The sequence below is a fragment of the Drosophila takahashii genome, chromosome X, assembly GCF_030179915.1.
Source record: "Drosophila takahashii strain IR98-3 E-12201 chromosome X, DtakHiC1v2, whole genome shotgun sequence".
In the NCBI taxonomy this organism is placed as follows: Eukaryota; Metazoa; Arthropoda; class Insecta; order Diptera; family Drosophilidae; genus Drosophila; species Drosophila takahashii.
Genome location: NC_091683.1, coordinates 20339472 through 20367444, shown reverse-complemented (window position 1 = coordinate 20367444; position 27973 = coordinate 20339472). Strand labels below are relative to the sequence as shown.

Sequence of the window (27973 nt, the reverse complement as noted above, 5' to 3'; positions counted from 1 at the left end):
TAACCTCTGGCAACCCCCTTAAAAATGTTTCGGTAACTCTAGAAATTCTTGCGTTAAATACATTTACTAAATACGGATGCCTCCGAACACCATCCCTGTTTTTTGTGTTTTTCTTTCTTATTTAATTTATGTTATAAACAATTTAACATTTGCTACTACAACATGTGTGTCTTATGCTTGGCGTCTCCTTATGGTTGAGAGTAAGTGTTCAAAGAGACCATTGATGAAAGTGTTGTGGAATGCTTGTGTGAATGCTTTCAGTCCCTTGGACTTTTTCCAACACTGAAACATTTGTTGGTGAAAGTGTTGTTGAGTCCCTTGGACTTTTGCTTTGTCTGATTGAGAGTTTGTGTTTTACATATACTGTTGGTGAAAGTGTTGTTGAAGTGTTGTTGTCTATTCTAGACTTTTTTAACACTGAATCATTTGTTGGTGAAAGTGTTACTAAGTCCCTTGGACTTTTGCCTTGTCTGATTGAGAGTTAGTGTTTTACATGTACTGTTGGTGAAAGTGTTGTTGTCTAGTCCCAAGGACCAAGAATTACAAACCTCAGCATTTCTGTGTGTTCCTGGTTAAAAATGAGTGTTGGTGAAAGTATTGTTGATATCCCTAGCGTATTGCCCACCATAGTGTGCCTGATGAATGTCCTTTCTTTTTCCTTCGCTGCCTCCCGTGTGTTGTTGAGTCTGCTGCTGGATGTGCTGGTGAGTCCATTAGACTGCGTATTATAAAAGGCTGAGCAGCAGGCCGGACAGGGTCGACAGGCCCATTAAGAACGGCTGTCGACAGTGCCAACTCCTGGGCAGGACGAGCAGGACGAGAAGGATGGCGAGGAGGGTGAAGTGGTGACCCCGACGCAGCAGTCGCGAATCGCCGGAGCCGGAGCTCATTTCGTTGTTGTCGATGGGGCCGCGCACTTCCGTATTGCCGCCGTAATATGGCGGCGGCTTGCGGGTTATGCCCCCCATTTCGCCACCACCAGTGGGCGAACCACCCGGACCACCGCCACCTGCCCCACCTGCCCCACCGCCGCCGCCGTGCTGCTGGTGGTGGTGGTGATGGTGGTGCTGCTGATGTTGATGCTGATGCTGATTGCCGCCCGAGCTGCCCGGCTTATGTGTGGCCGGTTTATTGCCGCTGGTGTAGTAAACGTGCGGCGATAACGGTGTCAGCCCACCGCCCTCGCCGCCCTCCCCCTCGAAATCCTCCGAGGATCCGTACTGCAGCTCCTCGTCCTCCGGCTGGTAGGTGACTTTGACTTGTTGTTTCTGCTTCAAAATGTCATTGGCATCCGCATCCAGGCTTCCGCCCGCACCTCCTCCGCCGCCACCGCCTTTTCCGCCGCCGTTCAGCGGATTTTTATTACGATTCGGTCCGGGGATTTCTGAAAGGCAGCGCGAAAAAAAGGAAGTGAAAGAACAAAAGAGCGAATGAGAAAATGTAATTGAAACAAAGGTGCAAATACGTCCCATTTCGCGGATTCGAGGCACTACAATGGGGGACGGAAAAATAGCAGAGTCACCGGAAAATTTAAAATTAAGTGGGGAAGTTAAAAGGGATTTTAAATAGTTACACCTTAATTTATTTATATTTTATTTTTAAAGAAAAAATAGGAATATTCATTTACTTAATTTTAAAATCAATTAAAATCGTAAAAAATTGCTTAGTTTTTTTGTACTGCTATTTAGCATCATAATAAATATAAATATAAACTAAGTATACTAATTTTTTGTATATAATCAAAATGATTGAATTATTTTTAAGATACCTAATTGGGACTACCTATCGTATTTACCCAAGCTGTATTTAAAATCGATTTAATTCAAGATTAAAAATAATAATAATTATACTTTTTTGTAAATATATAATAAAATGTATTTTAAAGTACCTATTGCGTTTACCCCTGCTGTAGGCTCGCATTTATTACCCATTGATGGAGGGGGCGTGAAAAACTCACCATATAAACGGATACTGCTGTCGACTTCGCCCAGTGAGTTTTTGGCTATGCAGCGATAGGATCCGACATCATCTTTCTGAAACTTCCTGACTATCATCGACATTTTGGTCTCGTACATGGACTGCGAACTCTCCTGGACATGGTACTTGCCCGAAGTCACAATCATCTCTCCTAATGGGTGGTAAAAATATATGTGATTAGGTTTTATTCGGATTTTTTTTTAACTGGTTCACAGCCTACTGGGCTTGTTATTTAAAAATGGAAAATTGCAAACGTAAAGCAGGCTGCGAGCCCAGAATTGACAAACGTCAGACTTTCCCACCAGCTCTATTTCATTATATTTTCTGCTGTAGTTCACATCACAACCAGTTTCGGCTGAAAAATAATATTAAAAATAGCAAAAATATTTCCCCAAGGAAATTCTACGGTATTGGGTAAGTGAGAAGTAATTGTTATAACACTAACACTAAAGTATCTAAGGCTCTTTTTCTAAATGAATACGCGGAATACAATAGATCCAAGTCGAATCTTCTCGAAGTCAATATAAGTGTGTAAATATTTCTGAAAAGCGAAATAATATATTTTCTAAATTGACTTTTAGAACTGATCAACTATGTTCTTTAAGAAATCGTCTCGTGAAGAAGTCCAACTAACTCAGATAACTGTACTAGAACATCTAGACTCTTAGGGCTTTGAAAATTTAGGGTATTTTAGCAAATGGGCTCTGGTTCTCAGAATCGCAGACTTCCACCACCGAACTGCAGCACCTGCAACGAGCGAACGTGCCGCAATCTGACAACTGACTAATGACAATGCCAAGCGATTCGATTCGAATCGATGTTGGAGTAATGATGCGTTCGGCCCCAGAGCCCGGCATCTGCATAGATGTATGTACCCATCTGCCATATAGGCAGATATATATCTATATGTGTCCGTATGTCCGTTTGTCCGCTTGTATATATATATCGGCAGACGGGTCTCGACACTCCGCACACTCGCACACACTTACCCGTGTCCTTAATCCAGTAGTTAATTGATTTGGGCGAGGCCTCGACGTGACACTCGATTTGGACATCAGTGCCAAGTGGTGCGCCGACTAATTGATTCGGCACTTGGATGACCGGATGAACTGCAACAAGAAGGGAGTGGCGTGAGTTGGGCATGAGTTTGTTGGGGGCTTTGGGGGGCTGAGAGGTGTCCAAATAAAACAAATGTTGCCAGCCGATCGGCCATCAAATTGGCTCAGGTTGGCATCAAAACTCAGAGATTCTTGGCCAGAAATCAGGGGGTCATTTGTACTAGAGTCTTAACAGATTTTGTCTAGATGGAATAATTGATGGAAAAGTCAAAACATATTTCTTTAAAATTCTAAAAAAATACTATTGAATAATATTTACGATTCCCACAATATTTATTAAGCAATAATAAGTTAATTTTGTTTAGTAGTTAAAATAAATTTCAAAATATTAATATCTGTCTCCCCAGTATTCAGGATGTCGGACTATTCAAAGTTTCTGTCCAACTTGACGGATCAGCTGGGCCTGCTGCCGGGACTTTCTTCAAAAGGATTCGAAGGACTGGGAAACCTGGGCAACTTGGGCAACCTGGGCAACTTGGGCAACAATCTGGGCAACCTGCGCCCCGCCCACAAGGCTCTGATGTGCGTGGGCGCGGCCACCGTGGCCTGCGTTGTCCTCGGTCTCACTGTCAAGTCCTTGAGGGGGCGTGGCCGCAAGGATGACAAACGGAGGATCATCAAGGTGCTAAGCGGAGCACCGATCAAGCGTGACCTTGAGGGGTCTGTCAAGGACGACGGGGCCGCTGGGGAGGGGAACGTCTTAGTGGTAGACAGTGCTCATTAAGAATTGGAGGATCAAGCCCGAAGGAGCCCCCATATGAGCCACACGTCCCACGGAAATTAATCCCCCTTCACCACCACATCACCACATAAATGCTATAAACCTGTTTTGTGCGTTGCTACGTTCTCTGTATATTTTGTAATTTTATACCGTTTTCAAAAGCGGTTATACAAATAACATGTTCAAAATTTTATAAATGCCCATTCACATACCATCATTTTCGAAACATAACAGCCCACAAATTTCATCTTTGTAATAAACTATTCAGTTTAACCACCTTAAATCGTCAGCAAATTTAATTTAATTTATTGTACATTTAAATTTAAAGCAATATCACAAATACAATGTAACTACAGTCACTTGCAAGGCAGATTTCAAATTTAAATTGTTAAGGAAAAGCTATATATGGGACGTTCCATGTCCACCCGGCCACCCCACTTTTTTATTTTTTTTGTATGTGGACAGTACCACATTGATTGCAAAGCCACTTGCTTCCAATAGTTTACCTCATACCTATTTTGTCAATGTTACCACTCTTTCGCCGTATAATCGCGTTGAAAAGAAAACACAAAATCATTTTTATCCTGCGAACGGAAGAAACAATTGGCATGGTTCAAAAACAGAAAAATCTGTCTTTCCATAGCCGATTACAAGAAAAAAAATAGATTTTATTAGACCGTAGATGACCAAGCGATAGCGTTTTTAAAGTCTAAAAGTAGGATTTCGTCCAAAGGGCCAGTCTGAAAAAATACCATTATATTTTTCTCAGAAAGCCCCCTATTTACCGGATTTTATGCCACTGGTTTCAAAGTGGGATCTCTCTTGACGAATTAGCTATGAATTCTTTTGCACGTTTTTGTAGTAGTTAACTGTCAGAAAAAACTAATAAGTAATATAAAATAATCGTATATGCTTTGGAAAAAATTAACAAATCAATGAAAAGAATTCATAGCTAATTCCTCAAGAGAGATCCCACTTTGAAACCAGTGGCATAAAATCCGTTAAATAGGGGGCTTTGTGAGAAAAATATAATGGTATTTTTGCAGACTGGCCCTTCGGACGAAATCCTACTTTTAGACTTTAAAAACGCTATCGCTTGGTCATCTACGGTCTAATAAAATCTATTTTTTTTCTTGTAATCGGCTATGGAAAGACAGATTTTTCTGTTTTTGAACCATGCCAATTGTTTCTTCCGTTCGCAGGATAAAAATAATTTTGTGTTTTCTTTTCAACGCGAATTTACGGCGAAAGAGTGGTAACATTGACAAAATAGGTATGAGGTAAACTATTGGAAGCAAGTGGCTTTGCAATCAATGTGGTACTGTCCACATACAAAAAAAAAAAAAAGTGGGGTGGCCGGGTTGACATGGCACGTCCCATATTCGAGAAGAAAATATAATAAAAACAAGATACCCGTTACTCAGCTAAAGGGAGTGCGAAAGAGATGGAGAAAAACTTTGATCCGCCGTAACTTTTTAACGAATGGTCCGATTTAAAAAATTTCTTCTACATTTCGATAGGTATTGATAAACACAATAAAACTGCATTTTTACTTTTCCAAAATATTGAAATTTTTAAAATCGTATATAACCGATTGTGGGCGTTAGAGGGGGCGTGGCACCCTTTTGAAACAAACTTGCGCTGCGTAGGAACTCCTAGAATCTGCATGCAAAATGTCAATCTCCTAGCTTTTATAGTTTCCGAGATCTCAGCGTTCATACAGACAGACAGACAGACAGACAGACAGACAGACAGACAGACAGACAGACAGACAGACAGACAGACGGACAGACGGACATGGCTAGATCGACTCGGCTAGTGATCCCGATCAAGAATATATATAGTTTATAGGGTCGGAAACGCTTCCTTCTACCTGTTACATACTTTTGCACGAATCTAATATACCCTTTTACTCTACGAGTAACGGGTATAATTAACAAAGATATAATTTTTTTCGAAAACGTTAAGAACTGTTTTTATCTCAGTGTAGTGCACTGCTATCATTGTGCTCCGCGATAAGAAACCGTTTTTTTGCGCATTGTTTTTATTATTTCGATGACGTCAATTTAACACTGTAATCCTTTTATCATTACTTTTTCTTAATTTATTACTTTATTTATTGATTTATGTAGGTCTGTATCACCAGTCTTTTGACTTCAGCAAGAAGTCAAAAGACTTCTCAGTACTACACTAAAGTTCACATCGTGTGGTTTAACTTATTCACAATGCTTAAGTTGGTACTTTCCGTTTGGTGCGCCTTAATTATCGTCAGTGTGCAGGAATTATTGACGCATGCAGGCTCTGTTTCCCTACTGGACGATCCTCCAAATTATTGTGGCCAATTCTGCCTCACCAAACTGCAACCGATAATCGAAAACATTCCTAAATCCGAGATAAAGCTGGACAGAATTCAAGGCGAACAGCAGGCCATACAGACCAAACTCCTGGAGGTTCAATCAAAACTGGAAACTCAGCAAACTGAGCTTAGGGATCTACTTCTGGCTGTGGAAAAAAGGTTGGACGATCAGAAAACATCTTTCCACGACTCTTTCGAGGTGAGAATCAAGGATCTTCAGGACAAAATTGAAGGCCAACAACAAGCAATTCAGGCAACTCTTCAGGAAACTCGAAATAATGTAAAACCCATATCGCCTAAATTTCAACGGATCGCCTCGAGGTACTTCTATATTGAAAACAATATTACGCTAGATCATTTTGCTGCTGGTGTCGCCTGTCGTGAGATGGGCGGAAACTTGGCGTCGATTAAAAACGAAGAGGAATTAAATGGTATCGCCGTGAGGATCGTGAAATCCGGATGGTATCACCTTAGCACTACCGACCTGGACAAAGAGGGCGTTTTCGTATCTGAGACCACAGGCCTGCAGCCATATATTAAGTGGCGGAAAGGATATCCCAACAAATCTAGAGGCTGCGTTCAGCTATATGATGGAGAAATGGCTACACAAAACTGTGTGGATAAGGACTATTTCATTTGTCAGTCAGACAATGAAATATAAAAACCCCACTATTTGATTAATGATTAATAACACTGTGCAGCATTTTTAGTGCTTTTTAAATTTACCTCGATGGATGCTATATTTTTGGATTCGTTACGAATTCCCAAGTTAAACTGCGTTTTCCAAAAAGTTCCCCGACGCAAGGATTCTTAGCAAAAGGACCTCAAAGTTCGAAAAATGCTGAAATTGGCCAACTTTGCGGAGCTCTCAGAGGCAAATGGATGCATGGTTTGATTCGATGTTAAAGTTTTTTAAAAGATACACCCTTTATCTTTAAAACCCCATACTTAAAAAATTTTTAAGATTTTTTTTAAGGCAGAAACAAATTCTAGAAAACATAGTCAAAAAACATAAAAGTATACAGCTCCGGTCAAAATGGTAGTAGTGTTGCCGCCCTGTGTATTTAAAAGTTTGTTGTTGTAATTGATCTTTTCCTGGTAATATTGTATTGATTATAATTTTACTATTAGACTAATTGGATAAGAAAAAATTACATCATGCAACTTTTAAAAACACAAGGCGGCAACACTGCTACTATTTTGACCGCAGCTGTATGTTTTTCCGTTGTTTTTTGGAATTTATTTCTGCCTTAAAAAAAATCCCAAAATTATTTTATGTATGGGGTTTGAAAGATAAAGGGTGTATCTTTTAAAAAACTTTAACTTCGAACCAAGCCATGCATCCATTTGCCTCTGAGAGCTCCGCAAAGTTGGTCAATTTCAGCATTTTTCGAACTTTGAGGTCCTTTTGCTAAGAATCCTTGCGTCGGGGAACTCTTTGGAAAACGCAGTTTAACTTGGGTATTCGTAACGAATCCAAAAATATAGCATTCATCGAGGTTTATTTTTGATGCTGCATAGTGTAATTCAACCGAAACTCGTAGACTTTTAAAAGTATAAAATATTAATTAAATAAAACCAGTTAAAAAACTCTACATTATAACAATTTAAATTTTTTTCAAAAATGTCTGCTATAATTTAAATTAATAAAATTAAATTGCGAAAAATGGCCAAATGGCCAATGGTTTAAATGCCGATCGATTGGAAATTTAATAACGAGTTCAGTGAGGTATGACAATCCATATTTGGATCAATATTTCATTTGTTTTAGCGAAAAAACTGTTTTGTTTTAGCAAAAAAAACCCTTTTTTTTTGAAAATTCGGGATTTTAGTTTTTGACAAAAATTTCAATTTTCCTTTTGGTTTTTTTGCTGTAACTTGGCCAAAAATGGTCCTATACCAAAAATACATACTGCTTTGAACAGATAAAAAAAAATTATCAATAAATCCATGACACTTTCCGGGTGATCTTGGAAAAATACAATTTTCGCCAATTTTCAATTTTTTTATAAAGGCTAACATCATGTTTTTTTGGATCAATATTTCCGTTGTGTCGGCCAAAAAACGGTATTTTATATGGAAAATCGGGATTTCGGTGCTATTATTTTTCTGTATAGGCACTAAGTACGTATTTGTGAACCTTTTAATGCAGCAACCATTGGGTATTCAAAAAGGACTGCCTTTGTGAGCAGCACAAAAGTTGGCTGGCGCACTTGAGGGCCAATTGAGTGTGGCATAATTTGATGGTGTGCGCTCCTGGCTTTCCCGCTTTTTCACCACCCATTTTGCCCTCTCATTTTCCAGGACTCATCAGAATGCAGTTCATGCAGAGAACGTCGGACGCTGCATTGACAACTCTTTTGCCGATGGCCCAACTTTCGTATTTATTGTCACTTAGTCGGGCTCCTGAAGGGGTTGGCATGCGAGAGTGGGGTTCGAAAAGGGGAGGGAGTGAGGTAGGGAGGTCCTGACCAAAATTGGTGGTTTTGTAAAACCTGCCAGAGGACCGAAAAGCGAATACGAATACCCTGCCCCCGCAGAGCTTACGGCTTACAGATTGCACATTGTCTCCGAGCCTCCATCTAGTTTCCCATTTTCCCACTTTCCCCCGCCCTTGAGACATTTGCGGCCATGTGCATTGATAGTTGATTGCAGGTCCTGCAGCGGAGTCCTGGCGCAGGACTATCCCAGCCGGAGGATTTTAATTGATTTCCATGGCCGACTGCGCTCTGTCTTAGCCATCAACTATCTCTAATACCGCTTGTGGTCGGCCCTTTTAAATTTCATTTATGCATATGAAATAACGATGCTGTCTCTGCTTTTTTGCCCATCCGCATGCACACTCTAAAAATGAATAATAAATAATAAATTATAATCCGCCTGCTCAAAATCTCAAACAAAAAGCTGTTCAAATTGGCGTTCGATAACCCATAAAGTTGAAAACTTTTTTAATTGTGTCTATATTATATTAGCAAATATTTTAAAAAAGTTAGAAAGAATTAAATTACTTTTGCGGCCAAACATTTTGTTATTATAAACTGTAAAGAAATTGTTGTAGAAAAGTACACTGAAAATATTAAAAGTCATATATATATTTAAAAATTTAAAAATACAATAAGGCACAATTATTACAAAAATGCTGAAAAGTAAAAAATATAATAATAAATAAGGTCAAAAATTGTAATGCTTTTAAAATTATATTGATTATGTGTGATTTTTTAGAATTTAAATTTAAACTAAAGTGCAATAGTTTTGTTTCGATCTTCATGTAATTTCGTATAAAAAAATTATAATTTTGTAGCATTTAAATTTAAACTAAAGCTTAATAGTTTTTTTGGATATTCATATAATTTGTTATATAGTAATTAATTATATAGTTTTTAATTTTTTTTTGGTTTTTCTACATATTTTTGCCGAGTGTAGGCGGCAAAGACGCCGCTGTCTGTTGGGGTTTGAGGTGCTTTTCGGACCGGCTGACGTGCTGCTCGACTGCCCCTGCTTTAATCCACATGTGGATCGAGGATCGGGGGACTGGGACCAGGCAACTGCCACATTTCGGGTCTATCCTCAGTGCATTTATGCCGGATAAAGGACCTGCAGTCCCTCGGCGCTTTCGCTGGGCGATTTGCAATTTTGCAATGATTATTCTGAGCATGTTCCTGCCTGGCCAACGGCCACCTTTCAACCTTTCACCTTTCACCTTTGGGCCATTCAGCCATTTGGCCAGGTGCTTCTGCTCCTGCAACTCGCTCCGTTTTGCGGCAAACAAAGCCACAAATATGCACTAATGACGTCGTCAGCTGCTGCCACTCCTGCCACTCGTGCCACGCCCCCTTGCCCCATTGCCTTGCCAACGGACAAGTCGCCCTCTGCATTTCCCCAGCTTTCCCCCCAAAAATTTCCCAGCAATCTGCAGCAGCAGACTCGCAATTCGCTTTTCGGGCAATTGTTTTTGGAGAGCTTGAGTTGGTCGAAGGTGACAAAAAGTCCGAACTCATGCGTGCTGTAAGCTGCTAGTCGGCGTACAGTGCGTTTCATGGGCATAGGTTTCTAAGAGCCGAACTGTCTGAGTGACAGACCTCGAAAGAGGAATAGGCTCCTGCAATCTATGGAAGCTTTAAGGCTTCTAAATGTAGGTACAAGGTGAAGAATACTTCTATGAAGTACGCTGTGGCTTAGTATTTCAGTGTATTACATTTTTTAGATCTTATGGAGCTTATATAAAGATTTTAAGATATATTTCACGCTCTTAAATATAGCAAATTATAATCTAGAGATTTTATTTGTAATATTCTTTTATATATTAACTAAAATAAAGTTCTTGAAAATTCTTTAAAAAATTCTGACGGTTTTATTTAAAACGTACCTTTGAGATCTTAATTTTTGAAGCCAAAAAAGGTCTAACAGTATTATTGTAAAATATCTAAATTAATTTTCCTTAAGCAATTTTGTATCTTTGGATGTGAATTTCTATTCTAATATATTAATCTAATTGATTTGGGCTCGCAGGTTGTTATTTTTGGCAACCTAAGATTCAAAGGGATAGACGTGTGTTTTTTTTTTCGCCCCACAATGACGGATCTGTAAGAGAAGTGGTCAAAATCCTTCGGTTTCATTTCTTTTTCTGACTCTTTTGGTGGCTTTCACACGTACGTGATTTTTCCCATTTTGCTGCATTTATTTTCTGTGTGCTCGATTTACCACCCATGACGAGGGCGTTGCAGGAAAAAAAGGGGGCGTGGCAGTGAAATAAACGTGCCCCGTGACCAAGAGTGAAAATACAGATGAAGACTGTTTTTCCGGCCGGGTTAAAGATGCAGTATTGCCCATCGCAAACGACATGTTGCTCGCGGTATGTTGCATGTTGCACATTGCTGGCGGGATGCGGCACGCTGCCAGTTCCTGTTGCACATCCCAAAGGTGCGGCTAATTAGGGGAAGCCCCTAATAGGCCGGCGAACGGAAAGCAGAGTGCAGCGGAAGCGGAAAATGCGGAATGTCAGAGGCAAATGCACTGGTAGAAAAAAGTCCACATCATAAAAGCAAATGGGTCAACATTTTCTCTAAAATTTATAAAGAAGTTTCTTTATCAAACTTATTTATTAAAACTGAAATTCCATTTTAAATAAAGTAGAGTGTACCTTTTTTCTTTAATGCTCCTACAAATCCGCCATCACTTGGTTAATTTCCTTAAAAAGTCCTAATAAAAATTAAAAAAAAATTGGGATATACGTTTTTCTACCAAACAAGTGCTTCCTAGGTCTCTTTTAAGACCCCTTAATTTTTTGCTGTGTACTTTTATCAGCCACTTGCAGCAGCGGCGAACCATCTGCAACTGAAGCATCGTCGTGCAACTGACTCCGCCAAAAGTTTCCGGGAAAAGAGCAGCCAGCAACTCTTTGGCAAACAAATTGCAAGGAAGTTGTTGCAAAATGGCAACAGGAAAAGTAAACACGCACCGGAAACGGGGAAAAGTGGGAAAAGTCAGGGGACGCGCCACTCGAGTTGATCAAAAAGTTTTCCCAGGTTTCTACCTCGGCTGCTCCTCGAAGATAACTGCTAACCAGCGACTGTTTACTGCTGACAAGCGGTCCGAAAAGTTGGACTCGAATGGTGGCAAACACGGCGATACCCTTTAAATTTTGGGGAAAATAGTTTGCCACCCAGAAAGGGAAATTCATTTGCATTACTTTATTACTTTTTTAAAAATTTTAAATGGAATTGTTTTTGGTTAATTTTTCTAGTAATTATTAGATAATTAAGAAACTCCCGGGCTTTAAAAGCTTTCTTTAACACCTGTATTCAATGGGTCAAGTTAAGGTTGACCTTTTAAAAAATATTTTTTTTAATTTTTATAAAATGGGTAACTAACAAAAACTAAAATAAAAAAACCGACTTCTTTATATTCTAATCTGTGCTTAAGATTTCGGTTCCACTTTTATGTTTTTATTGATTTTGGTATTTTTTCCAAGGGTTAAAGATTTTACGTCACACATGGACGTAGGGCCACTTAAAGACCGCATTAACACAATGTCAAAATGTTAAAAGGCGTGATTTTGCCACCTAACTCGTAGGGTGGACCCGAAAAAAGGGGTGGTGCAGTGGCAAAAGAGCCAGAGAGCAAATGAAGGAGGGTGGCGGACAAACAAACGCAGTGCCCACCCCCTTTCCCCCTTTTGACTGCCTTGATGATTGAGTGAACTGCCACATGGCAGCAGAGTCAAAAGTGCAGAGGCGGAGGTCTGTTGGAAAAAGGGGGCTGCGAAAAATAGTAGGAATATGGGGGAGTCGACAGCACGTGCTGCAGACAGCTTGACAAAAAAGCTGTGGTCCACAAGAACCCCCCAAAGAAAAAAGAAAAAAATGTCGTAAAAAACAACAAGCAAAGACGAAGCAGGTAATGCCCGGTATCAGTGACAGGATTTAAACGGATTACAACAAGGACAATCGAGTTAGCACGGCACATAGAGCATAGGACCCGAGTTTACCTTCTGTCTTCTGCCGTTTGCCTTTCAACCCACTGCCCCCGCATTTTCCCCCCACTGATTCCTTGCGCTGCGGGGCATTTCCTCCGGTGGAGAGCACTTCCGGTACACCGAGAAGAAAACAAAGGAATCTATGGGTATACTAAAAAAATATAAATACTGCTTAAAATTTAGATTATAGTGAAGGCTTTCTGTTAAACAGCATTTAGGTTATTTATAATTTAACCTTTTTGAATTTAAGATATAATACTCATGGAAATTGTTGTATCTAAATTTGCACCTTATTTAGAAAATTATTTAAACAACTTAGTAAAAGTTAAACATAGAAGATATTAATACTAATTATAAAATAATATTAAATGTTCCTAAATAAATTATTTTATAGTGTTACAGTACATGTTTCCCCCGTTTTCTCGCCGTGTCTGAACTTAATGTAAGATAAACGCCACAGCTGCCGTGGCCAAAGCCCAGCTGGTTGACTGATGTTCATGATGGCGATGGCAAAGATGAGGTGATGGGATGTGGATGCGGATGCGGAAGGGGATGCAGATGCATATGCAGCACCGACACCGACACCGAAAAGAGTTGACCAACCGCAGGCGCCTCTAATTAATGGCGCAGTGCCAGGACAGAAGAGGGGGGCAAATACTCACAGTGTATGCTGAGGGAGATGCGCTTGGAAACCGATGGGGGCACTCCATTGGAGGCGATGCACAGATAGGAGCCCATCTCGTTCCTCGAGATCTTTGACAGCTTCAGCACCTCGCCGCGAAAAGAGGGTGCTGGAAAGGGGGGGAAACAACGGAAGAGCGGGTAAAGTAAAACAAATAGGTTTTCCCGCGGGAAAAGCACTACTTACCCAGGGTCTTGGTGCCCACATTGTCCTTCAGGACAATCTCGTTGCCGTCTTCGCGCCGCCAGGTGACAATCGGTTCCGGATAGCCACGGGCCCTGCAAATACAGCGCGGTTAAAGTACAGTAATGGCTCGATAAAATCATTTGTTCCGGGAAAAAGTATTTTTTATATTTTATATCAATGAAAAATGATTTTGTTTTAATTTTTATTTGTTTTGATAAGCTTACAATCTAATGTATGAATTTTTCCATTTTCATGATTTTTTGCAATAAATTACCATAAAAGAAAAAATGTAAGGTTTAAGTGGAAATTTGTTTTGAATTTTATAAGGAATTTAACGAGGTGTGATGAGAATCGTTATTTCGATTGTTTCGACAAACACTCACAGTTTTTGGATGGAAAATAAGTAACTGAGTTATTGGTTAAATTGGGAATTTTTCTTAATATTTCTTTTGGTGCTGTAAGTAGGACACAAAATCCAAGATACGTACTGTTCAAGTAAATTTAGAAAAAAATAAATTTTTTGCAAAAAACCCGAGGTATGACAATCAATTTATTGATTATTTCCAATGTTTTGACAGATTTTTTTGGCTAAAAATCCGGTTTCTGTGTATTTGCTGTAACTTGGCCAAAAACGTTCCCGAATCGCTTTCAACTGCATCTCAAACCCCCGAGGATCAGAAAGCATTTAGGAACCCATAAACTACAAACCAACTGGTCACGCCCCCTCAATGTTGATGGTAAATGGAAAATGGCAAATGCCAAATGGAAAATATTCAAGTTCAGTGGCTTATTAAATTTAATATGACGATGCTTCAGCCGAGGACTCCATTGTGCCCGAGTTGAAGCGAAAACTTTTATGCAATGCAAAGAGGGGGGGCGGAAAAGTGGGAAAGCGGAAAAGCGGGCAGGCAAAACGCTTGAAGCCAGCAGGCGCTCGAGTGTGCGGTGCAGTGGGAAAAATGTCGGAAAAATCACTTGATCGACGTGGGGACGTTCGCGTACATTAAATATGTCATTACAAAATTGTGGAAAATATTTTGAAATTATTAAATTTGCTTACCAGAGCCAACATTATAAATATATTTTATTGTTTTTTTTTTAATCGATCAATTAATACAGAATCGTAACTGTTTGTAAATATTATTCTCCAATTGGTGCATAATAATTTTAAAATTATTTTAAGCCAACGGATCGCATAGCCAATATACCCCTCGAACTTGGCGATTGCGGGGTATTTCGAGGAGAAATGCGTGTTAAGACAGCAGTTGTTCAACAGCAAACCAGACACGGGTGTGGTAAATTTTTATGATGCCGCAAACAGATGCAAAATGGCTAAAAAGAAAATCAGCCTGCACACACACAGATACACATACACGTGGCCAACACAATGGGCCAACAGTTAGCAGTCAGCGCCAGTTTCTTGGCCATGTTTAGTCGTTTTGGCCCGGCTAAGTGCAATTTACATGGCCCAAAGACGGCTAGACAAAGCGAAATTCAGTTCGGTTCAACAACTTGTTCAACGGAACTCACGGAGAGGCCCTCGCTGTATTGTCTTTAATCTTTCATTGGTACAAAGTTCAGAGGTTTAAAATTTAAAACATTAAATATGGAATTTGGAAGCAAGTGTTTAATTGTATTTAAGTTTAATGGTCGATGCTTTTAATGCTCGCCGCGCCAAAGTTGAGTTCGTTTCAAGGGATTTGCACTAAGTGGCATTAAAAATGAGCTGAAAACAAAAGAGGAAATTCGCAGACAAGTCCTCTAATAGCTTTCCACACTCGCACACATTAACACATGGAAGGGCGGGAAAAGCGCGCTTATCGCCGTCGTTTCATCATTTTGCGGTTAAATCGTTGAAAAACCAAAAGAAAAAAAGGAGAGCAACACTTTGTGGTTGCGGTCAAGTTCATAAATCAGCCACCAAAACCAACCCCCGCCAAACCCCAAACACACAAATTAGAGACCCTAATGCCGTAATACCCCTTGAAATGGGCTAGAGAAAATCGGTCTCTGTCTCGGCGGAGAGTGTAAAAAATGTCATCCTGGATTCTGGAATCGGAATTCTTTGGAATTCGGAAAACCAACATACCCATCGGGCTTAAATCCCAGGATGGCCAAGGAGTTTCGGTGCTAAATCAAGAGAAATGAAGTGTCACTTAATTTGTTGACATTATTACACAGAAAGCGAATGAAAGTTGCGGAGAGACGAGATGGAAATGGGAATGGAAGATGGCGAGCGGAAACGGAAACTGACATTTAACAGTTTAAGTCGAAACTAAAAATGTAAGTTAAAGTTTTGGAAAATAAGGCTCACTTGCAGAGGTTAAAATAATAAATAATATTACGAATTTAACACTTTTTTGAGATTGACATGAATTTATTTTGGTATTTATAAGATTAAAGGTAAGAACGAGGCGTATACGTAATAAAGATATGATTGAAAAGTGTTGTTTTTTATTGTGTAAACATTAATATATTTATATTTCCGTTTGTTAAAGACGTATATTTCTTAGGAATGTCAAAACCAAAGCTAAAACCATACACGGTACATACTCACCGACATGTCAATCGCACGGAACTGCCCTCCGGCACAATCACATCCGAGGAGGTGTCCTCGCTGATGAAGTCCGGCGGAATCACGACGTCCAGGAAGCCGATCTGCAAGTGCCAAAAATGGGTAGAAAAAAATAACAGAAACATTAGCACGCAGCGGATTTCATTCCACTTACTTAAATTATCACAAATTGCTAAAGGGACAAGTGCACACTCGAGTGCACAGTGCGAAAAACCTAGGACTTCTAAAAACAAATTAACTCGTGATTTAAAATTTATTTAAATTTTTTTATAAATATTATAAATAGATTAGTAATACTTAAAAAAAAATTGTATAATTGTTTAGTCAAAAAAATTGTTTAACTCACTGTTTTCAAAGACAAAGAAAAAGCGTATATTAACCAAATTTCGAAATAAACCTTAAGCATATTTTGCCAGTGTACACTTGGCGAAAATTCGCTGATTATGCAAGTGGCTCGTAAAGCAGGAGTAACGGCAAAGTGTTTTATATGGCGACTGGTGAGTAAAGCGAAGTGATGTCGAATAAACTAAGAATAAACTAAGCCAAGGTAAATAGTTTAAGACAGAGGGGGGAATGGAGGGGGGTGTGGCAAAAAAAGACGGGCAGTACGGTGCACTTTGACCCCACTGCTGTTGTTGTTGTGAAAAGCGTAAAAGTGCAAATAAAAATTAAGGAAGCATGAAATACATTTTATTGGCACCATAAACTTCACTTCGCTGGACACACGAGTGTACGTGTGAGCGGACACACCCACACATGCCGAAAAACATCCACACAGCCATACAAAATTTATGTATGTGTGCGTACATGATGCTGCCAATTTATATGCCCCAACATTTTCCTTTTTTCCCACCACCCCCCGTTTTCTCATAGTTTTCGCTTTCGATTTGCTGCGCTTTCTTTTCCCCAAACAAGCAGAAGAATAAGTGGGTGGAAAATGTGGGAAATCGAGGAGGGGGTAGATGTGGGAAATGGTGGAAATGGCGGAAAACAAACAATAACAACGGCAAGTACAACAGCTCAATGCATTCGCATTTTCCTTCACCGTTTAATGCCGCATGAAAAGAATGGATCGGAAAATGGGAATAACATTTTCACAACAACGTGCAAAAAGCGATGAGGTTGCGAAAATATCATGAATATAAAATATGAATCGAAAAGCTGGGTATTAAACTAATCAGAATTAGGCATTAGACATATTTTAAAATACTCTTTAAAATATTTACTGTATATACTAATTTTTTATCTTTTTACACTTTTAGGGCTTTCAGTTCTTACGACAAATCAGAAATAAAATTAAACATAATTTGAAATACTCTTTAAATCAATAATTTTTGCACTTAAGAACTATTTTATATATTTTGACATTTTAAGGGCTTCTACTTCTTACGAAAAATTCAATTCTGTTTTACTCTTCTAGGGAACGCTAGTGCGTATGCGTAATTTATTTGTATCTCATTAAGTATACGTAGCTGTGGCTGAAGAAGTAATCAACTCACCTGGCTCTTCATGGGATCCGTGTTTAGTTGGCACATATAGCCGCCTCGATCTTCCTCGGAAACCGCTTTTATGTGCAGATTCCACGTGTTCTGGTCCAAATGACTCACCGTGACACGAGGATTGTGCGTGATCACGTTTTCGTGAATGGCCTGGATGGCCTTGGTGTCGGCCTTGAGCCAGCCCACCTATATGAAAAAAGGAATTTTAAAGTTTTTAAAAATATATTCTTTACAGCAAAAAGTTGAAATAGACTTTTATAAATGTAATTAATAATTTCAGTCACTTGAAGCCTAAAAAAAATATTCTATCAAATTTCTTCAGTAACCTATTAAATATTTAATATTTAAATATTGGCATATCCAGGATGTCGGACGTGACAATTTTCTAATTTTACTTTTTTTGTTTTATAGCTCAAGAACTTGTTTTTTGCCGCGTCTCTAATTTACTTATTTCTAAGAACTGGCTGGGCAGATACTCTTCATTCACCATAAACACAACAGCGTCAGGGGTATAAATCAAAAAACAGAAAAAGTACAAATCCTCCGTCACTCTTATTTTTAAAGTTGAATTCTAAAAGCTGTCACGTCCGACAGTCTTTCCAAATTTCGCATTTACGTTAAAAAAATGTGTTTTTCATCTTAACGGGTTGTGTTTTTCGTTTCAATTTAAAACGATTCTTATTTTAGAGAATTAAACACAAAATATATATTTTTCTTTTCAGTGCACTGGCGTTTACTGTTGACTTACCCGATAGCCCCCCAAACGTCGCACGTGACACGTGAAGGTTGCATCGCGTCCGACGGCCACGGACACGTTGGAAATGCTCTCCACGAACTCCGGCTGAAAGGCGCCAATAGCTGCAAGGACGAAAGGAAAAAAGGGGCAGAGATTAGAGTACAGCGGTGTGTGTGTGTGTGTCTATGTGTGTGTGGCAGTTAATGATATCGCGCCAGTTCACTGGCAATGCATTCAAGGCAACCCAACCCTGTTCACTGCGAAAAACCCCGCACCTTGAATGTTGCGCCTGCCAAAAAGTCCGTGATTTATCGTTTTTAAATGTGCCCCGAAACCACCCATCGACCCATCCACCCATCCACCACCCACTGCATTCCGGCCTTGCCAACAACTTAACTGTGCCAGACGACCGGCGGCAGACAATTTAAAGAGCTGCGGCGGCTAATTGAAGATCGACATCCGGCTGTTCGACTGCGGCACTTCGACTCCCCGGGAGGCGAGAGTCCGTAGTCCGGACAGAAGTGCGGATACGAATACGGATACGGTTACGGATGGGGATTGAGATTGGGAAAGGGAAAGGGTACGGGGCACACGCAAATATAAATAATTTATTGAATCATCGAAATCAAACATTTCACTTGCAAGTGCTGCAAAAAAGTTTTCCAGGCCGTAAACCAAAAAAGGAAAAAATGGGGAAGTGCAAGTGAAATAGTCAGCGGGGTAAATACTCTAAATTATAATAAATCAAAAATATAACCTATATAATAGTGAGTTATTTGAACTTTTATTAAACAACTTTCAAAAGGCTGCTAACCAGCCCATTATCTTTAACGGAATTACAACCGAAAGAAGACATGTCCTTATTTTTATATTAATTTCATAAAAAAGGTATATGGGTTCTTTCATTAATAAAAACAATGATCCCTTTGCCTAATATACTCCCCAAAAGCTGGAAATAATTTAAATAATAATTCAAAATAATAATTTTTAAATTAACAAGAGTAGTAGTATTTTGTTTATCTTAAAAATCTCAATTAATAAAGATATAAAAGAAAAACCGATAAAGGTGAGATCGTTTGTTCGTATAAGCCGAAAGACCCCTTCGGTGGGGTATGGAAAAAATAATGGAACCGAAGGAGGTTAGCCGGGAATAATGGGTGGAGTGGATCGAGGGGTTTCGCCAGACAGCAGCAGCCACGCACGACTGTCCTGGCTGTCCTTACTGTCCTGGCCGCAAAATCCCCCGAAACCCCGAATATCCCCCAACCACCGTCGTCTACATCATCGTAATGCATGCAAAAAACTTTTGGCAAACTTGAAATTTAAATATTTATAGACAGTACCGTTGGCTCACGAACGGATTGGATTGCCGGGGATCGAGGGGGGAATATTGTGTGTAGAAATATATACTTATGTACGGAATAGGGCGAGATGTGCTGAGGAATGTGCTGAATTGACTCAATTGGCCAGAGGCATGATTTATCGCACTTTCGGTAGCTCTGCCTGCCTGCCAAATGCAAAACGGAGTCCCAGGAAGTTCTACAGTTGATAACACTATGCAGCATCAAAAATTTACCTCGATGGATGCTATATTTTTGGATTCGTTACGAATTCCCAAGTTAAACTGCGTTTTCCAAAAAGTTCCCCGACGCAAGGATTCTTAGCAAAAGGACCTCAAAGTTCGAAAAAAGCTGAAATTGGCCAACTTTTCGGAGCTCTCAGAGGCAAATGGATACATGGTTTGATTCGATGTTAAAGTTTTTTAAAAGATACACCTTTTATCTTTCAAACCCCATACTTAAAATAATTTTAGGATTTTTTTTATGGCAGAAATAAATTCCAGAAAACATAGTCAAAAAACTTAAAAACAAACAACTGCGGTCAAAATAGTAGTAGTGTTGCCGCCTTGTGTTTTTAAAAGTTTGATGTTGTAACTTTTTTTTATCCAATTAGTCTAATAGTAAAATTATAATTAATACAATATTACCAGGAAAAGATCAATTACAACAACAAACTTTTAAATACACAGGGCGGCAACACTACTACCATTTTGACCGCAGCTGTATACTTTTATGTTTTTTGACTATGTTTTCTAGAATTTGTTTCTGCCTTAAAAAAAATCTTAAAAATTTTTTAAGTATGGGGTTTTAAAGATAAAGGGTGTATCTTTTAAAAAACTTTAACATCGAATCAAACCATGCATCCATTTGCCTCTGAGAGCTCCGCAAAGTTGGCCAATTTCAGCATTTTTCGAACTTTGAGGTCCTTTTGCTAAGAATCCTTGCGTCGGGGAACTTTTTGGAAAACGTAGTTTAACTTGGGAATTCGTAACGAATCCAAAAATATAGCATCCATCGAGGTAAATTTAAAAAACAGTAAAAATGCTGCACAGTGTAATCTGGATAATCTGCTTGCCGGCCACAAGCCAAAAATATTCCAGCAAGTTTATTTGGGCAAGTGAATAAATTCATTGCTGGATTAATTGCTGCAATGCATTTAATTCAAGATCGAACTGATTGAATTCATTATTGATTTATTGCCAAATTCAATGTTGATTTACCCGCAAAGTCGAGTGAGCAAAGAACAATGGCTGAATTAACAAAAAAACAATTTATGGCTGTATTTAAAGTTTATTGGCTGTCATTGAAGATTTTATTGCTGAATTTAAAGACTTTTTGGAAATCATAATAAGCTATGCATTCAAAATATACCAACGATTGCAAAAATATTTTTTAAATTGTATTTTGTAGAAAAATTTTATTGTTTAAAGGATAAATATTCATAAAAATATGTAAAAGAGTAATAAATTACCACAATATTTTATAGTGTAATATAAAACATTTAATTGAATTTACTTTTGTACTGTTTAATAGGATAAATATTTATTAATATTTGTAACAGAGCAAAAACAAGTAGGTTCCCAAATATTTTAGAAATAATTCAAATATTTATTGTATATTATGAATAATAAATTTTTATCTATATGAATAGAGTAATTATTTTTAAACAAAATCTTTGGATCAAGTTTCGAGTGCAAGAAGGTCGGAGAGTCTGTTTCAGGAACTCGGTAGCCACTCGACGGAAGCGAAGGGCCACCCTAAAGCCAAAGTGTTGTGGGTGCGGACAGTACAGTGGATCCTGGGCTGCGGCAATACCTCTCCACTCCCCTATCCTCTTTGGCAAATGGCAAATGCTGTTGCTGCTTGGCTGACTGCGGCTTGTTTGTCAATCTGTCGTAGAGTCTCTGCATGCATGCGAAGATGTTTTCCAGCATTGTGCCAATCCCAATCCCAATGAACTTGTCACCGCTCCCCCACCCGACCCCAGAAAACTCTAACCCCCCGCCCGCCACCCAGTTGTTTGTGAACTTTGGCTTGACTTCTGGTCTTCGGCCAGCCTCCTTGGAGCCTTTCTGCCGGGCATTTTCGGAAGCCAAGAGCCAGAGTCAATTAACCCCCGACTTTGGTCCACTCAAAATCCAAAATCCGAGAGCCGAGATCCGAAATCCAGGTCCCCCGCCTCATAAATCTCCGCCTTCATTTCAATTTTCGGCCCCACCATTGCGAGGAGTCTTGTCAATTTTTGGCTCGCATCCCGAGGCTCCTTTTCGCATTTTCGCATTTACTCGGGGAAAAAGTTTAAATCACACAACGACAATGAGGATTTGCCGAAGCAAATTTATGGCTAAGGACATTGGCAAAAGTTAAGCAAGGAAAGGTATTAGTTTTGGGCGGCTGGGTGTTTTATATGTGTGTTCGTATGTGGGTGGCAAGGTAAACACACACGATGCGATACAAAGATGCCAATCTGCATGGGAATGACAGTGGGGACTCTGATTTTGGCACTGGGGAAAAAATGTTTATATTTGAACAGAAGATATAAATATGCAAGCATCTTGGTTCTGTTTTAAAAATATTTTAAAAATTACGGTTAAATTTATTACTTTTGTTTTGTAATTTAAATTTTAAAATTTTAAAATTGGTATTGGAATTTTTTGATTTAAAAACTCTTAATAAAAGTATGCAAAAAATAAAGCAAAATCGTCTTTCTGTACGAATTCATATCATTTATGGGTTAAAAATGTATTGTTGCATACTTTTAGACACCTATTTTAATATATTAAAGTGATTTAAAAAAATCCAGATATTTTGTTTCAACAAAAATATTTCATCAACAAAAGCTTAATCAATTCTGAAGCTCTCTTTTACAAATGGCAATTATTTTTTTCAATGTATGATGTCACCTTTTCCCTGGCCGTTCGCTTTTTATGGCCTCACACTTGAACAGGCCCACAAATCCAGTGGCAAAGCACCAATGATAGGTGATAATGGCAAATTTGAAAGGCAAACAGAGTGGGATTCTTCGACCCAAAAGACAGCAAACTTAAATACAACAAACTGGGGTTTGGAAACGGGCACCAGAACTCTGTCTTAAATTCAAGTCTTGGCCAAGACAAACAAATGACTTGGGGGGCGAGTAACACAAAAAAGGAAGGAAAAACAAGAAGATGCCTGCAAATGACTGTCGGTTGGCATTGAAATTAGCATTTTTACAAATCGTCGTCGGCTGAACTACTGCCAATTTTCCTCCCACTTTTCCCCGGCGAAAATTCAATTTAAATTTCTCGCCTTTTTCCCTTTTCGGCCCCCTAACAAATGTCACGCAATTAATTGTGTCTTGATTTCTGTTTCACACTTTTGTGTTCTATTTTTTGTGTGTTTGAAAAGGGTTTCACTTTAATTGACAAAGTTTTCTGCCAGCGAAGACGGGGACAATTCTTGCATCGGTTCAATATTATTTAAGATAAAATTACATTTGGCTAAGAAAAATACATATAAATGTGGCCTTTAATTCAAGCCAGTAAAATAAATATTTAAAAATTACGCTGAAAGCTCAAAACAGTCTGAAAATCCCTAATAAATGGTATTTATTTGTATATTTATTATTAAATGTGTCCATCGTTTTTATCTGTTTTTTTTTAAACACATACTCCACCATTTCGACCTTAAATCCTCTTCTGATTCTTTTTTTCAGCCCATTTTCGGATTTTATTCCTTGGGCGTCACATATAATTAATTACGAATTACGCGCATTTTTTGGCTTGCAGCAACTTTCCTCTCAGGAAAAGCTGGGCAAAAACTAGTAACTCCGTCTGCGGCTTTTCCCGCTGACCGCAGGCGCTAAAAGCCGAAGGACCGCCGACGAAAAAATCGTGAATAAATGCAGGATAAAGGGAGTTGAAAGTTTAAACTTATAAAAAAAATACTAAAAGAGTGTAAATGCACAGAGAAAAACAAAAAGTTGATATAATGATAACTTGTAATCTTACATTTTAGGCATTTTAGCAACAAAATATTTTCAGTCCAGTTTCATTCCCGAAGCTTCGTTTTATTTGCTGCATACTTTTAGACACCTTTGTAAATACGTTCAAATTTTTTTGATAATAACGTTATGTTTATCTCTTGGATATAATTCAGTAGTAAACAGGAGAATTAAACCATTTAAATATACATTTAACAATAGAATATTTTTTATTGTGCTTTCGTGTATAAAAATCATGGCTACTGCCGGTGTTGTTGGTATCAATTAAGTCACTCGGGGGACAGCAACAAAATGGCCATTAATGGCGCTATCTCGCTCACGCCATTTGGCCATATTGCGGTTTAGCTTACATTTCACATCCGGTGGGTGGATTTCACTGGGCGTTGGATGTTGCATGTTGGGTGGTCTTACGGGCGGTGTGTCCTATTTGGCAATTAATTTGCATATCATTGATATGCACACACAGTAACAAACGCAAACGCACACACATCCACATGCACATTATATTTGCTTAGGATTATTATCGGTTATTAATGTTGCTGTAATTGAAAATTATTTTCACTTTTGTGTTTATCATTATCAGCTGCCATTTTACATGCTACACACTCGGCCATCCCACTTGCCACTTCCCACATCCCGCATACCCATCACCATCTGCGGCATTATCGTCGCATGGGAATTATTGTTTGCCGTGATTTAAGTGCTTTAAATATGCACATCTGCATGTATTTAATATTTATGCGGACCCAGGACGAGGCGTGGGCCGCGTCCATGCATAATTATCAACTTTATGGGAATAGTTTTGGCGCTAGTCGCGCTTTTTTCTGTAGTTTTGTCAGGGGGTTTCGGCACCATTGCATTGACACATGTAAAATTACAGATTTGGATCCAAAGAGCTGGCGGCTTATGGTTTGGTTTTCGCCATCAGTTCTGAAGTCACGTTGAAATGTTAAAAAAATGTATAGCTAGGTTTTTAAAATCATATTTAAAGGTCTAACTATGAGTCTAAAAATATGCAGTGAATAAAGGATAGTTGCTTTTCTGTGAGAATTCATATCACTTTTAGATTTAAAATAAATTGTGGCATACTTTCAGACACCAATTTTAGCACCCCCATATTTTAAATATTTTCAGCACATAGTTGTGCTTTAAATAAATGTAGGTAGTTTTATTTTATATTTAGAACTACCTAACCGCAGGTTTAAATGCGATTAAAAATATTTTAATACTTTCAAAATTAACCTTGTTAAAAAGTTTTTATTTAAGTCTAAACTAAGATGTAAATATTAATTTAATTGATATCAAATTATATTTAGTTGTGAATTAGGTATACTGCATTTAAACAAGCAGTTAAGTAGTTTTAGCTAGTGGTCAGTCAATTACAGTTTTATGGGACCATATAACAGCTGATTCGTAAATTAGTTCGGTTTACTAGCCATTAAACGGATGATTCCCAAACCGATTTTGGGCAACTGCAAACTCCACCTCGCCGCATTAAAAGCCCCGCTGAGCAAATCAAAATTAATGATACGATTTAACCGCTGGGGAATCGGCTGGGGAATAAAAACAAAAGGCCAACTGTTTTTAGAGAGGGCCGTAAATATTTAATGCGAGGAAGGAAAGCATTTGCGATTGTCGCGCCGACGTGAACAATTTGGCACTTCATTTTTTACAATTATCAGACGACGGGCAGACAATTGGGCCGACAATCACCGCCGGCCAGGTGAGGAAAATCGGAAAAGAGTGAGAGCGGGAAAAATGAGCAAGGTGAAAACATAATTTTTACACAATTAAAATGAGGCGAGAAATATGTGTGCGCAATTGAACGGGCAGACAGTGGTTCGCAAAATGTTGCGGCTAGTTTGAAATAGTTTTGTTTAAAGTTTAAACATTTAATCAACACTTTTTATTTTTTTCTCTTTATGTAAAAATTAAATAATTAAATTGTTTGTCTGTATTTAACTGAAAATTTTTAATTTTAAGCCGGTGAGTATTTTTGCAACATACTGTGCAAACCCTTTGAACAGATTTTGCACGAATCGCGATATCAAAAGGATCAGCTCGGCAAAATGTGAATGCGAATGCGGATGTGAATGTAAAGTGGATGAGTGAGTGAGTCAGTGAGTGAGTCAATTAAATCGCCATTGAATGGCCAGTGTTCAGTTTTCGATGTTGCCCGTTGTCTTTTGTTTATTTATTTATTTGTTTGTTATTTATACGTTTTAATGCCAAATGGCAATTGGCAATGGCAACAATGCAATGTGCAGAATGCTATATGCTGAATGCAGAATGGTAGCCATGACACTGCATTAAGCAGTCTCCAGCAGTTATTAATCGCCCGATTTTCCCGCTCTCCAGCCGAGGGAGGGGTTGAGGTTGTTCAATAGACTCGCATTACGGCGAAACAATTATCAAGTCGGTTTGCGTTCAATTGCCCGCCGGAATGCGGAATGCGTCCGTCCGATATCCGTTTCCTGTCCGCTGTCCGCCGTCCAATCCACTGCACAACACTGATTACAGGGTTGCATTCAGGCGAAGAGAGGCCCTGATAAGCCCCAGATTAACCCCCGATATCTCCCGTGAGCCCTGTTCAAACGGATCCGGCCAGAAGTCAGCAGCCCACTGACAAGATCTGTTTTTTCACGTTAATTCTCTGTTTGCCTTTCGCCGCAGGGAAAATCCCAGAGTCCGACATGAAACATTTTAAAACTGCACGCAAGAATACTCCTAATTATTGTATTGACATGTCATTTTTTCTTTTTAATTTGCCTGCAGCTAATGATGTATTCATTTTATAACCAATATTAAAGTCGGATCTTGATTTGTCATTTTATTAGTTTTAATCACTTTGAAACAGGAAAATCGTCATTTCGGCTTGTCATTTTTCGTATTTCTTTTTTAATAACATAGTATTTAGTGAAAGGAAATTTACTTATCTGTCTTTATTTTCATTTGTTAAAAAAATTATAAGCATTAAGTAAAAATACAAATTTACGCGTGAACTTGATATTTTCGAAAACACCTAAATCATGGCTGTAAATTTGCTTACCGTTGCGAAGGTAAAAGTTGAATGGTTTTCAATAACTACAAGAAATCTCAATTCACCTCCGTCACGAATAATAATTATTATAATTATAATAAATGCCTTCTTTAACAACTTGCAACTATATTTTTTAATGAAAATTATAATAAATGTTTTTTTTTAATTGTAAAAAAATAACTTGCTTGTTTAACTTTGTTGTTCCGATCGGACGTTTATATCATATAGTGGTCGGATAAATCTCAAAAGCAGTTTAAAATATAACCGAGAGCAAGATAACATTTTTGCCGATCAGACGACTATATCCTATAGGTAACATAGGAACAATTGTGTTAATGAAAAGAGTTGGTCAAAATGTTGCCTATATTTAGCCGCAATTAAATATTTAATATATTTTTCTATTTATACTATTTAAGCCCGTTCTCGTTCCTTAATAAAAACATATTTTTATTTAGCTTCCATTTTTGAATTGACATTTTTCTAATCTATTAAACTTTCTAATCTGCATTAAAAATTATAAAAATTTACCATTTTTTAAATGGGTACACATTGTTAAATTCAACAATTAAACTAGTAAACAGCAAAATAAATAAAACCTAGTAAATTATTATTTTAAATAACATTCACGTTTATTAAAACAAGTGGCTGTTATCAAATGCCTCTAATAAGGTTCTATAAATAATTTTTAAAATTAGTTCAGCCTTATCAGCATTTCAAAATTTGTAAAAAAGGTGGTCTCAACGATTCAATGATTAAATGAAAATGTAAACTTTTTTTAAACGAATTTTTTTAAATCCAATCGCCAATCCATTTTAAATGTGTTTAGTTTCTCTTTACATGCCCGTTTTAGTTTTAAAATATCAAAACCTAACAAAAAAATGTACCAAATGTAATCATTTAATACAATTTCTTTTTTTAATTTGATTTTATTTGAAATAAATTTAAAATTGTGCCGATGTTAAACTTTCAATTTATAATTTCGATTTTTTTTTACATTCCCTTGACTTTGAATTGCAGAACAAGTAATTGTTAACACATAAAAATAGGTGAATATCTTTCACCAGCGTATTAATTTGCGTTTTTTTGTACTCTTCCGATCCTTTTACCTTCCAGGAGCGAAACGACGACCAGCAGGTGAATTATCATTTTGCCATTCCGATCGAACCGGGCGAGTGGAGAATTCCGAAATAACCGTTTCGCCGTGATTCGCATTTGGTATCAACAATTCCGCAACGACATTTGCGATCGGCACGCGAACAAAACAGTTTCACTGCACAGAAAAAATT

The 27973-nt window shown here is 38.3% G+C and overlaps 2 protein-coding genes across 2 annotated transcripts; one reads left to right on the top strand and one right to left on the bottom strand.

Annotated features, from left to right (window-relative positions):
* Nucleotides 1-19: 19 nt before the first annotated feature.
* DIP-alpha (Dpr-interacting protein alpha) lies at nt 20-27973 on the bottom strand. The gene is made up of 9 exons (XM_017138105.3): nt 27794-27973; nt 18338-18447; nt 17590-17775; nt 16073-16173; nt 13516-13607; nt 13310-13438; nt 2967-3086; nt 1958-2128; nt 20-1384 (listed from the first exon to the last, which is right to left on the bottom strand). Exons 1-9 carry the CDS (start codon nt 27897-27899, stop codon nt 726-728), a joined length of 1674 nt encoding a protein of 557 aa, XP_016993594.2. The 5' UTR covers nt 27900-27973; the 3' UTR covers nt 20-725.
* On the top strand, nt 2232-4099 carry LOC108054965 (uncharacterized). Its single transcript, XM_017138104.3, has 2 exons — nt 2232-2391; nt 3443-4099. The coding sequence occupies exon 2, from the start codon at nt 3451-3453 to the stop codon at nt 3817-3819; it is 369 nt and encodes a 122-aa protein (XP_016993593.2). The 5' UTR covers nt 2232-2391; nt 3443-3450; the 3' UTR covers nt 3820-4099.